This window comes from Lepidochelys kempii, chromosome 14, assembly GCF_965140265.1.
Source record: "Lepidochelys kempii isolate rLepKem1 chromosome 14, rLepKem1.hap2, whole genome shotgun sequence".
NCBI lineage: Eukaryota > Metazoa > Chordata > Testudines > Cheloniidae > Lepidochelys > Lepidochelys kempii.
Window position 1 is genome coordinate 43934915 of NC_133269.1, and position 10899 is coordinate 43945813.

Consider the following 10899-nt stretch of genomic DNA (forward strand, 5'->3'; position numbering starts at 1 on the left):
TGGGGCTTGCTGGGAAGCAGAACCCCTTGGCGGAGGGATGCCCCCCGGGCGATATTGACCGGAAGATGAATGGAATTGATCAGCTGAGGGGGGAGTTGGTGCCCAGGGTGTGAAATTGATCAGAGGAAACTGAGTCATTGACTGGGAAACTGACCAGTGCCAGGGAGAAAGGGGTGCTCGGGGAGGCTTGGCCAGTTGGGTGATTTGCCCGGGGATCCGTTGAAATGGATCAGAAACGCTGCTCCAAGGGAAACTGACTTTGGTGGCTGATCGGGACTCGTTGGTTGGCCGGTGAGAGGGGAAATCCGCCAGCCGACCGGGGACCCGAGCCGGGAGGCGATTGAGCCGAGTTTCTCTTACCCTCTGCGGAGGGCGAGCGGTCTCTGCGCCTTGGTGCGGAAATTGCCCCGATTGGGGCAGGGGCGATACCGACCGCAGGGCTCCAGCCATGGCTGGTCCCTCCTCCTTCGGCAGGATACACCCACGCCATCGTCCGCAGCGTCCCGGACTCTGCTGGGCGCCCGGCCCGCCGGGGACGGGGCGGGCCCGGCAGAGCCGGTGGACCTGGCCAAGGCCCACCGGCAGTACGGGGTCTACACCGGGATCCTGCGGCAGAAGCTGGGGCTGCAGGTGATTGAGCTGGCGGCGGACGAAGGGCTGCCCCTCTCCCGTGCTGTGGAGGACGCGGCCGTGATCCAGGGCGACACGGCGCTCGTCACCCCGGCCCTGGGAGCCGGCGCGGCGGGGAGAGGTAACCAGGGCGCCTGGGGGTCCTTCCCCGGCTCTGGGAGGGGAGTGGAGGGTCTAGTGGTTAGAGCAGGGGGGGCTGGGAGCCAGGACTCCTGGGTTCCTTTCCTGGCCCTGGGAGGGGAGTGGAGGGTCTAGTGGTTAGAGCAGGGGGCTGGAAGCCAGGACTCCTGGGTTCCTTTCCTGGCCCTGGGAGAGGAGTGGAGGGGGCTAGTGGTTAGAGCAGGGGGCTGGGAGCCAGGACTCCTGGGTTCCTTACCTGGCCCTGGGAGGGGAGCAGGGTCTAGCGGTGCTGGTGCTCCCTTCCTTAAGCCATCAATTATGGTAGCGGGGGGGGGGGGGGGCGGAGGCTAATTCACCATCTGCTTCCTCAGGGTGGCCCTAGGCCAAGCCCCCTCCCCGCCCCCCCCAGGAGAGTTTGTCGCCTGACCCTAGTTGCCGTGGCAACTGCTCATCCCAGCATGACCTCATCGGTGATGCAAAACCTCCATAGCCTCTGGAGGCCTTTGGGAAACCACCCCCAACACACACACCCCCCCCGACCCCCCTGAGCCAGCCAGCCCCCGCCCTGGGGCAGGGGGGAGCCGGCGCCCCCTGGAGGGGACAGGCCCCTGCCCCATTCCCCCGCCCCCCTGAGCCAGCCAGTCCCCCGCCCTGGGGCAGGGGGAGCTGGCGCCCCCTGGAGGGGACAGGCCCCTGCCCCATTCCCCGCCCCCCCTGAGCCAGCCAGTCCCTGCCCTGGGGCAGGGGGGGAGCCGGCGCCCCCTACATGTCGATCCTGATGAGCTGCTCTTATGCTGGGATCTGGGTGGACCTTGTTGGCTTGCAGACTAACGACCCCTTACCAGAAACACAGGGTGTGGGGTGGGGCAGGGGGAGCTCCTGGCTAGTCCAGTCCTGCCTCTCCCAGCAGGGGGCGCTGTGTGGGAGCGGGGCGGCCCGTGCGGGGGGGGGGGGGGGCTGGCTCCTGGCTACTCCAGCCCTGGGCTCTGTTCCCTGAATTCGCGGCCGGATAAACCTTGGCTCAGCTCTGCTATTTTAGGAGACGCCCCAGGGAGGTTTCTCCAAGCAGCTGCTGATGCCTTGGTCCAGACCCAGGGCTTTCCCGGCACGTTTCCCCCCAACGCTTTGAGGCCCCGTCTCTTGGGTTCCCTCCCACCCCCCCCCAGCTCTGGGGCACAGCTGGCCAGCCCCCCACTCCGGCCCTGGCTGAGTGAGTCGCTTCCGAGCTGAGGGGGGAGATGGGACGGGACGCTTTGAATCGGGCCGGCCCCCCGCGATCTCTGCTAACCCGGCTTCCCTGAGTTTGAGGGGTGCCCTGGAATGTGATGCGGTTGCGCCCCCCGGTGGCAATAACGTGCAAGGCACCTGGGCGGGCGGCCGAAGACTCGAGGGCCAATTGTTTCCCTTTAGCTCCTCCCAGCGGACGAGGCAGCGAGCTGGCGAAATATCCCGGCGTTGGCTGGAGCGGCTCCTAGTCCGTGGGACAGCTGGGGCTCATTTTCCCTGGGGCCCTTGGAAGTCATCTAGAGGGGATAGGCCCCCGTGCCCCATTCCCTGCCCTCCGAGCCAAGCAGTCCCCTGCTTTGGGACCAGATCTGAACCGGCGCCCCCTAGAGATTAAGGGCCCTGTGCCCCATTCCTGACCCCCCTGAGCCAGCCTGTCCCTGCCCTGGGACTGGATAGCGGCCGTGGCCCCCTAAAGGGGGGGAAAAAACCATGTCCCCTTTCCCACCCTCCTGAGCCAGCCCGTGTTGCTGAACCTTGCTGGGTAGTAGCAACTCGGGGAGCTTGTGAGCTGAATGCCACGGGATGAGGACACACACGGGCGGGGTAGGCTGGGGGGAAGTGGAAGAGGGGACGTTGGCACTCGTTCTGAAGCCCCACAATCTCTTCCTGGTGTTGGGTGTAGGGCCGCTGAAGCCTGCCTAGAAGTAGTGAAGTTTGAGGCCTAGGTTGGGAGCCGTGGGGCCGGGTCAAAGGGCCTGCATCATTGGGGCTGGTTGGGTAGGGCGAGCATGTCCACAGGGGTCACCGGGGAGGGGGTGTTGGCAGCGATTTCTGGACCCTCACAATCTCTTCTTGATGTTGGGTGTAGGCCGCTGAAGCCTGCCTCGTAGTAGCAGTGCCAGAGGCCTGGATTGGGAGCCATTGGATGGGGTCAAAGAGCACATGTTGGCAGGGTTGGTTGGGGAGGACAAGGGTTCCAACTGGGGGTGCCAGCAAGGGGGTGTTGGTGGCCATTTTGGAACCCTCACAATCTCTCTCTCCTTGGGTGTAGGCCCTGAAGCCTGCCTGGTAGTTAGTCTCATGGGGTTGCTAAGGTATGGGCCAGTGGGATGGGGAAGTGTAGGGGAATCCCCTGAAAGAGTTAATCTCTGTTGTTGGGGGTGGGGGGCTCGATCCAGATCATCAGCATTAAGAAGGTCCTGGAGGAGCTGAAGATGCGGGTGGTGGAGGTGACGGATGACGGGGCCACCTTGGATGGCAGCGACGTGCTCTTCACAGGTGAGCGCCCGACCCCTGGCAACGGGAGGGCAAGTAGCCATGGCTTGTACCCTGGGTGTGAACCAGCAGGGGGCGATGTGGAGCAAACTGCCTAATATTCCCAGAGCAGGGGATAGAACCCCAGGAGTGTCCTAACTCCCTTCTCTCCGCCCCCGCCCCCCCGCTTCATTCGAAGGGCATTGATCAATTCCTGACTGCACTGGGAGGTCGGTTTTGGGGGGAGGGGGACTGATGGTGCATGGTGAGGTGGGTGGTGTCTGGTGGGGTAGCAAATGGGTCATCCAAGGGGCCAGCTCCAGCTTGGGAGTATCTGAGTGACGCCAAAGCAATGGGAGCTAATTTGGCCATGGCATCTCGAGGGTTAGTGAGTCTTGTCCCGCCCGTTCCTGTCTCCTTACAGGTCGAGAGTTCTTTGTGGGCATCTCCAAATGGACCAATCACAGAGGGGCGGAGATGGTGGCGGATACTTTTCGGGTGAGCTGGAATTTTGGCAGGGTCAGGGAGAGAACTCAGGAGTCCTGGCTCCCACCCCGCAACTCTCCCTTTTCCCAGGGCTGCGGGGCGGGACTGAGGGACGCTGGCAGAGCTGGGATCCATGCATGTTTTTTTTTCTCCCCCTTCCCCGTGTGCCAGGATTTTGCTGTCTCTACTGTCCCCGTGGCGGGCTCCTCCCATCTGAAGAGTTTCTGTAGCATGGCTGGGCCGGACACAGTGGCCATCGGAAGCAGTGAGGCTGCCAGGAAAGCCATGAGGGTAACAGGGCCTATCCTGAGCTGGCTGAGCCCAGGGGAGCTGAGGTGTGGTGGGGGAGCGGTGGGATACTGGGCTTGGGTGGGGCCCCGGAGGCTGAGTTGTGGTAGTAGAGGTGGGACACCAGGCTGGGTGGGCTCAAGGGGTTGAGCTGTGGTGGCTGCGGTGGGATACTGAGCTGGGTGGGCTCAGGGGGCTGAGCTGTGGTGTCAGCAGTAGGATTAACCGGGCCGGGTGGGCCCAGGGCACTGATCTAAGGGACTGTGTGGAGGAGGGGGACACCAGGCCCTGCTCTCACCCCCCATTGGCCCCACCCCCAGACCATGGAGCAGCTGACCGATCACCACTACGACACACTGACGGTGCCGGACGACCCCGCCGGGAACTGCGTCTACGTGCGGCTGGGGCCCAAGGGCAGCGCCCTGCTACAACCGCAGCCCTGAGGAGTTCCCCAACAGCCTGCAGGTGAGGGGGCGGGGTGGGGGCGGAGCTGTATGGCTGCTGGGGGCGGGGCTAAAGGCTTTGTTGACTGAGGGTTCATGGGGCACGCCTTAAGGCCCTGCTGGGGTGGATGGGGGTGGTTTGGGGTCCCTGGGCAGGACTTAAGGATCAGTGGGGGTTGGATGGGGTTGGGGTTGGGCTTAGGCCTCTAGTGAGGGTGGGGCAGAGTGCCAGGGGGTGTTGCTTTGTGGAGGGGGGGGTCAGGGGTGGAGTTTGCAGCTGCAGGCTGGGAGGGGGCGGGACAGGGGGTGGGGCTTTGAGAACAGGGGCTTTCTTGGGCGGGGCTCAGGGTTGGACTGGGGTGGGGTTCATGGGGGGAGGGGAGATGGGTCTGGGGCAAGACTTGAGGTGGGTGGGGGAGTGGCATGTGGCTTTAGGGGCGGGGCTAGGAGTGAGTGGGGGCAGGGCATGGGGGTTTGGGGTAGGAGTGGGCAGGGGAATTTGTGGACTGGGTCCTGGGGACAAGGTTCGGAGTGGGTGGGGGCGTGGCTTGGGAATCTAGGGGTGGGGCTAGGAGTGGCTGAGGCAGGGCATGGGTGGATCTGGAGACCTGGGGGCGGAGTTTGGGATAGGAGGGCGGGGGCATGTGCAACTGGGGGTGGGGGCATAGGGGATCAGTGAAGTGGAGTGAATGGGGGCAGGGCTTGGTGATCTGGAGGCGGGGTTTAGGATAGGAGGGCGGGGCTAGGAGTGGGTGGGGCTGTCGATGGAAAGGACGGGGCATAGAAATGGCTTCTCCTTACCCACAATGCTTTGCACCCCCCAAATTGACCCTTGTCTCTCCCCACAGCCCTTCAGAAGCTGTCCGACCTCACCCTGATCCCCGCCGCCTGCAGCGAGGTGGCCAAGCTGGGGGGGGCCCTCAGCTCCTGCTCCCTTCTCATCAACAAGAAGCTCGACCGCTAGTGCCTCCAGCCCCCCACCAGCTACATGGGGGAGCTCCCTGTCCCCCCATCCTCCCTGTATGCCCCACATCTTACCCAGCCCATGCCCTGCACCCCCAACCTCAGGGTGCCCCTCAACTCGCTGTCCTCTATCTGGGAAGTGGCATTCACCCTTTCCCGGCATTGCCCCCTCACCTGCCTGGGAAAGTGGGGTTCCCCTGATCCCCCAAAAGCCTAGCCTCAGACACAGCCTGGGGAATATTTGGAACCTCCCACAACATGTGTTGTGGACCCTGAAAATAATGGGGTCCTGCCTTCTTGGGAAGTGGAGAGCAGGGGGGCTGGGTACCCCATTAGCAGGAGAGGGGTGGAAGGCCCATTAGGTGGGGGCCCCCCAAAGTGGTTGGGAAACCCTTTGTTCCTTTGCGGGGAGGGGGAAACAGTGGGTGGGACCCATCTATACTTAGTGGGTGGCCTGGGGAGGGAGGGGGTTAGAGCCCACCCTCATATGGGGCTTGGGGGAACCCAGCTATGTCCTGCTGGGATAGTGGAAGGTTTGGGGGACCCTGATTTATCATGCCACCATGGGGAGGGGGTTTGAGGGACACCAGTATGTTATACCACACAATGGGGACCCCTATATTGAAGCCACGGCACTGGAGGACCTCGGGTACCTGAGATCCCTGAATTAGGGGAGACCTTTCACTGTGGTTAGGATCTTCCAGCCCCCACTGCTGCCTCCCCCCCAGCCATTCATCCACTAATCTATGGTGCTGGTGTTTTGGGGGGTTAGCCCTCTTACCCCCTGAAACCACAACTCGCTCCCCACTGCCACACCCCTATAGTACAACCCCTTCCCCCGTTAGCTGGCGTGACTGTGGGTCTGTGAGGACTGATCCTTGGTGGTGAGCGCTGGGATACCAGGCTGGATAAGTCTGCTGTGGGGCCGGTGGGGATCCCAGGACCTTTAGCTATGTACGGGTGACTGCCCCCTCCCCAAGACAGGGGTGCCTTGTGTGTGTGTTAGAGTAGTTAGGGGGGCTCCTAGGAGCCCCCTGTGATGTGGAGTAGGAGCGCCCCCCTAGGGCAGAGCTTCTCACTGCCTCTGAGATCCATGACACAATAAAGAATTGAACCAATTTAGCCCCCTCAGAGTGGTGTCTCAATTGGGGGGGGACCCGTACCCCACTGCCCCTGAGCCACCCAGTCCCCCCCCCCCACGCAGCCAGCATCCCCTAGAGGGGAACCTTTCACTTCAATTTCAGTTCTCTCCACGGGACCCAGTTTCAGTTTGGGGGGCAGGGGGATGCACTAAACGTCACCCCCTCCAAGAGCAGCCGCTGCGATCCATAAATAGATTTAGTGTCACCCAAATAAATAAGAGTTTAATTCAGTTAAAAATATTTTCCTTCTTAAATATTCCAGTCCGTTTTGGCGTATTGAATACAAAAACGCCCCATTTCTGGTCATTCTGTCCCCGCTCCCAGCGGGGACAATCGGACGCCCGAAAAAGCCCAGAGCTGCGTGGCATGTTGCTGCGGCAGTCGCGTTCAATGTGACTTTTTGTAGGGTCTACAAAAATAAGAGCTGGTGAACAAGCTCCCCCAGGGACAGCTGTGCAGCTGGTCTCTGAGGTGTGGGGGGAATTGTGGGCACGGGAGGTGAGCTCCATACGGTTGGGGGCTTTGTGTTTATGGGGGTCTGTGGGGGGGGGATCACCCCATAGCTGACCCTCTCTGTGTGAGGGAGACCTTAAGTGGGGGCCACCGGCTCATCCGCCATCTCCCTCTGCTGTCAGAACAGCTGCCAAGATGGCTGCCACAACAGCCCCCCTCCATCTTTTCACGGTCAGCCATCTTGGATGACGCTTAAGGGTCTCCCTCCACCTTCGTCTCTTCCACGATGGCTGCCCCGAGGGCTCACCCTCCATCATTGGTGGCCACCGTCCCGGACTAAGCTTTCAGAAGAGGCAGAACCCGGTCATGGGGGGCCATCGCGGGAGAGACGTCAGGGTCGTCTGGTCTTGAAACCCTCCTCCGCAGTGGTTACCATGTGGGGTCAACCTCCATTTTTGGTGGCCAGCTTCTGAGGTGAAGCCATCGGAGGGGAAGCGTGGTGTTTGCGGGGCCCTTTTGGGCGAAGGCGTGGCGGGGGAGAGGCTGGTGCGGGCGGACAGCTTGGAAGATGCCAACCCCGGAGTTTAAGCTGCCGGCAATGTCTTGAGGCCCGAGCAAGGCCGGGCCCGGGGCCACAAGGGCGAACTGCCCCGCCCTAGAGGCTGGCGTTGATCAGGGCCTCGAAGGCTAAGGGTGTCCTCCTGGATGTAGGTGGCTTCCGGGGCGTGGAGCCGGGCAGAGGGGGAAGAAATTCGGGGAGGCCGCTGGCTATGTTGCACTTGCTCACGGGCCGCTGGAAGGAAGAGGAGCCATCCGCCGTCTGGAAAGAGCTCGAGATGTGCCGCTCGCCGGCTTGATCCAGAGCGTGAAGGTGACCTGGGGAGCAGATTGAAAGGGTTAACGGTCGCTAGAGGTCCAGCCGGGCCCTAGAGGGGACAGGCCCGCGCCCCTCTCACCTTGTGACGGAAAGGCCATTTGAGCCGGAAATCGTATTCTCCCCTCATCAGCACCAAGAAGAGGGAGATGTGCGTCCCGGCCCCGGTGGGCCGTCCCCATTGAGGTAAAACCTTGAGGCAGAGTTTGTAGCCGTAGCGGCTGGTGTAGATGGCTGATGGAGGCAGAGAGAGAGAGAGATGACGGATATCTGCCACTCCCGCTACAAACACGTTTGCTTGTGGAACTCCTGCCCCATGATATTACCATACCAAGCTATTTCACAGGAGATGATTGCCTGATGAAGTGCGTGGTGGGGGAATTTCTGCTTCCTCCCCCGTGTTCCACTAAGCGCACTGACCTGGGGCCACTGTTAACCCTGTGGGACTCCAGGACCCATGAACGCTGCTGTGCTGAGGCTACTCCAGGCAGACTGACACATCATGGGGGATTTATTACTTCCCACCACTGTTGCCTGGTTGTCTGCTGTAGAGCTAATTACTTTCAATAGCGTTCATCTGTAGAACTACCATGCCACTAGATTTCACCATGCCCAAAGTGTTCTGGGGGATAATGCTGTTGAGGTGCACTCTGGGGGCTATACTCTGCCCGCTGTTAACCTCTGGAACTCCCCACAACAGGATATCATTGTGCTGAGGACAGTCCAGTTGTGGGGCTTTGCTGTCTGGTGAGGAGCATTATAGGGTCACAGACCTCAACATCGCCATCTGGTCTTGGTGTTTTGCCTGCAGGACTGTCTGCTACTGGATATTTACGTATCTAAAATATCCCCAGAAGGCATGTTGCCTCCGTGGAGAGCATTGCAGGGGATTTCTGAACATCCTCCGCTGTTTTCCTTGATGTAGGCTAGTGTTAAACTGCGGAACTCCCTGCTGCTGGATATTAGCACAGCCAGGATATCCTCCAGGGTGATGCATCCCTGTTGAGGTGCATTATGGGGGATTTGCTGCCTTCTGCACCGACCCACACCTGGTGTTGGCTGGGGAACTCTCTGCCACATGGTATTGCTGTGGCCAAGGTGTGGTGAATGCTGGGGATTTTCCTCTGCTCCCTGGCGATGGCACTCACGGGGGGGAGTAGACTGCAGGTATCTGTCTGGACAGGGCTTGCTGCAACTTTCGCCCCACGTCAGGGACCCTCCAGAGAAAGTGTCCATCATAGGAGGTCTGCTCCAGGGCCTGGACCTGGGCCCCCAGGGCTACTGATCATCACGTCCTGATGGCCAGGAGCGAGTCCTGCTGGGCCACCTGGAGGGAAGGAGACGGAGAAGTTGGGCGTGAGTTGAGGTATGGGGTCAAGTCGGTGCCTGGGACGGTTCATGGGAGGGCGCGATAGACACAAGGGAGGAGATGGGACAACGAGGCTAAGGTCATGGGTCAAGGTTCAGGCTTCATGGGCCCATGCTGAACCATGGGGGAGCCGGTGGAAGCCAATAGGGGGCGTTGTAGGTCAACTCTGAAAGGTCTTTGGTCGACTTTTGGACCCTGGATCGAATGGGAAGGGTCAGAGGTCAAAGGTGAGAGCATGTGGGCCAACCATGGTCCAATGCGAGGGGTGAAATGTGAGACTCACAGATCACCATGAAGTCACAGGTCAACTCTTGAAAGCTCTTAGGGCAGCCATGGGACCAACGTGAGAGGTCAGAGGCCAGCCGTGAAAGTTCTTGGCTAAACCATGGGGCCGGAGGCTGAGGGCTCACGACTCAAAAGTCAAATCCTTGGGCCAAGCCGGGGTCATAGGTCAACTCTGGGAGCAGGGGCCAATGGGAAAAGGTCAGAGGTCAACCGTGAGCGGGCGAGGGGGGGTTCTGCTCCCCCTCAGTTGTGGGGCGAGCGCCGACCTTTTCCTCCAGGTACAGGATGCGGGCCATGGCTTCCCCCCAGGACGCTGGCCGAGCCCCGTGTCGGCCGAGCCCCTGGCCCCGTCGCGCCGGCCCATCTCCCGGCTCAGCACCGTCACGATGTTCTGCAAGGTCTTCTGCTGGGCTTCCACCTCGCTCAGCCGCTGGTCCAGCCGCCCCCGGGCCGCCTCCGCCCCCTTGCACCGCCTCCAGCAGGAGGCGCTGGTGGGACGGGGCCGCAGGGACTCGGCCTCCTCCACCTTCCATGGTGCACCTGCTAGGAGCGAGAGGAGAGAGCTGAGCCCATGGGCCCCCCCAGTACCGCTGTGGGGCCAGCCCTGCCCGCCCAGGGAGAACGCCCCCTGCTGAGCCTCCCGCCGGCTCCTGCCCCACAGCGCCCCTGGAAATACTAGTCCCCAGCATCCGCCTGGTGCTTTGATGGGGGGACTAGATCTTGCCCAAGCACGAGCGCCAGGTGTCCTTCCGCCTGCCCCGCGGACTTACCCGCACGTGGCAGCTCAGGGCACCGTACGGCCAAGAAACCAGCTCCTCCGGGGACAGGGGGCAGTGGGTGTCCTAGGGGAGGCCAAGCCCCGGGGGGCGCTAAATGGTTAGAAGGGCCCCTGCCCCATTCCCCGCCCCCCCGAGCCAGCCAGTCCCGCCCTGGGGCAGGATGGGAGCCAGTGCCCCCTGGAGGGGGACAGACCCCGTGCCCCATTCCCCGCCCCCCCGAGCCAGCCAGTCCCCGCCCCTGGGGCAGGATGGGAGAAGGCAGGGGAGAACGCCCCCTGCAACGCACTACCCCCTGCTGCCCCCTGCAGCCCAATGCCCCCTGGTGCCTTCCGCCCTGCCCCCTACTCCCCCTAGAGGGAACAGGGCCCCTGCCCATTCCCTACCCCCTGTCCTGGGGCTGGCCCATTCCCCGCCCCCCTGAGCCAGCCAGTCCCCGCCTGGGGCCGGGTGGGAGCCGGCGCCCCCTGGAGGGGGACAGGACCCCGTGCCCCATTCCCCGCCCCCTGAGCAGCCAGTCCCCACCCTGGGGCTGGGTGGGAGCCGGCGCCCCCTAGAGGGGACAGGCCCTGTGCCCCATTCCCCGCCC

The 10899-nt window shown here is 62.4% G+C and overlaps 1 protein-coding gene across 1 annotated transcript; it reads left to right on the forward strand.

Moving 5' to 3' along the window:
* The first annotated feature begins 369 nt into the window (after nucleotides 1-369).
* On the forward strand, nucleotides 370-6791 carry DDAH2 (DDAH family member 2, ADMA-independent). Its single transcript, XM_073310565.1, is given in 10 exon segments — nucleotides 370-475; nucleotides 477-512; nucleotides 514-720; nucleotides 722-751; nucleotides 3156-3255; nucleotides 3656-3729; nucleotides 3889-4008; nucleotides 4326-4433; nucleotides 4435-4483; nucleotides 5297-6791. Coding segments are annotated over 10 exon segments (867 nt in total). The 5' UTR covers nucleotides 370-448; the 3' UTR covers nucleotides 5413-6791.
* Nucleotides 6792-10899: the final 4108 nt, after the last annotated feature.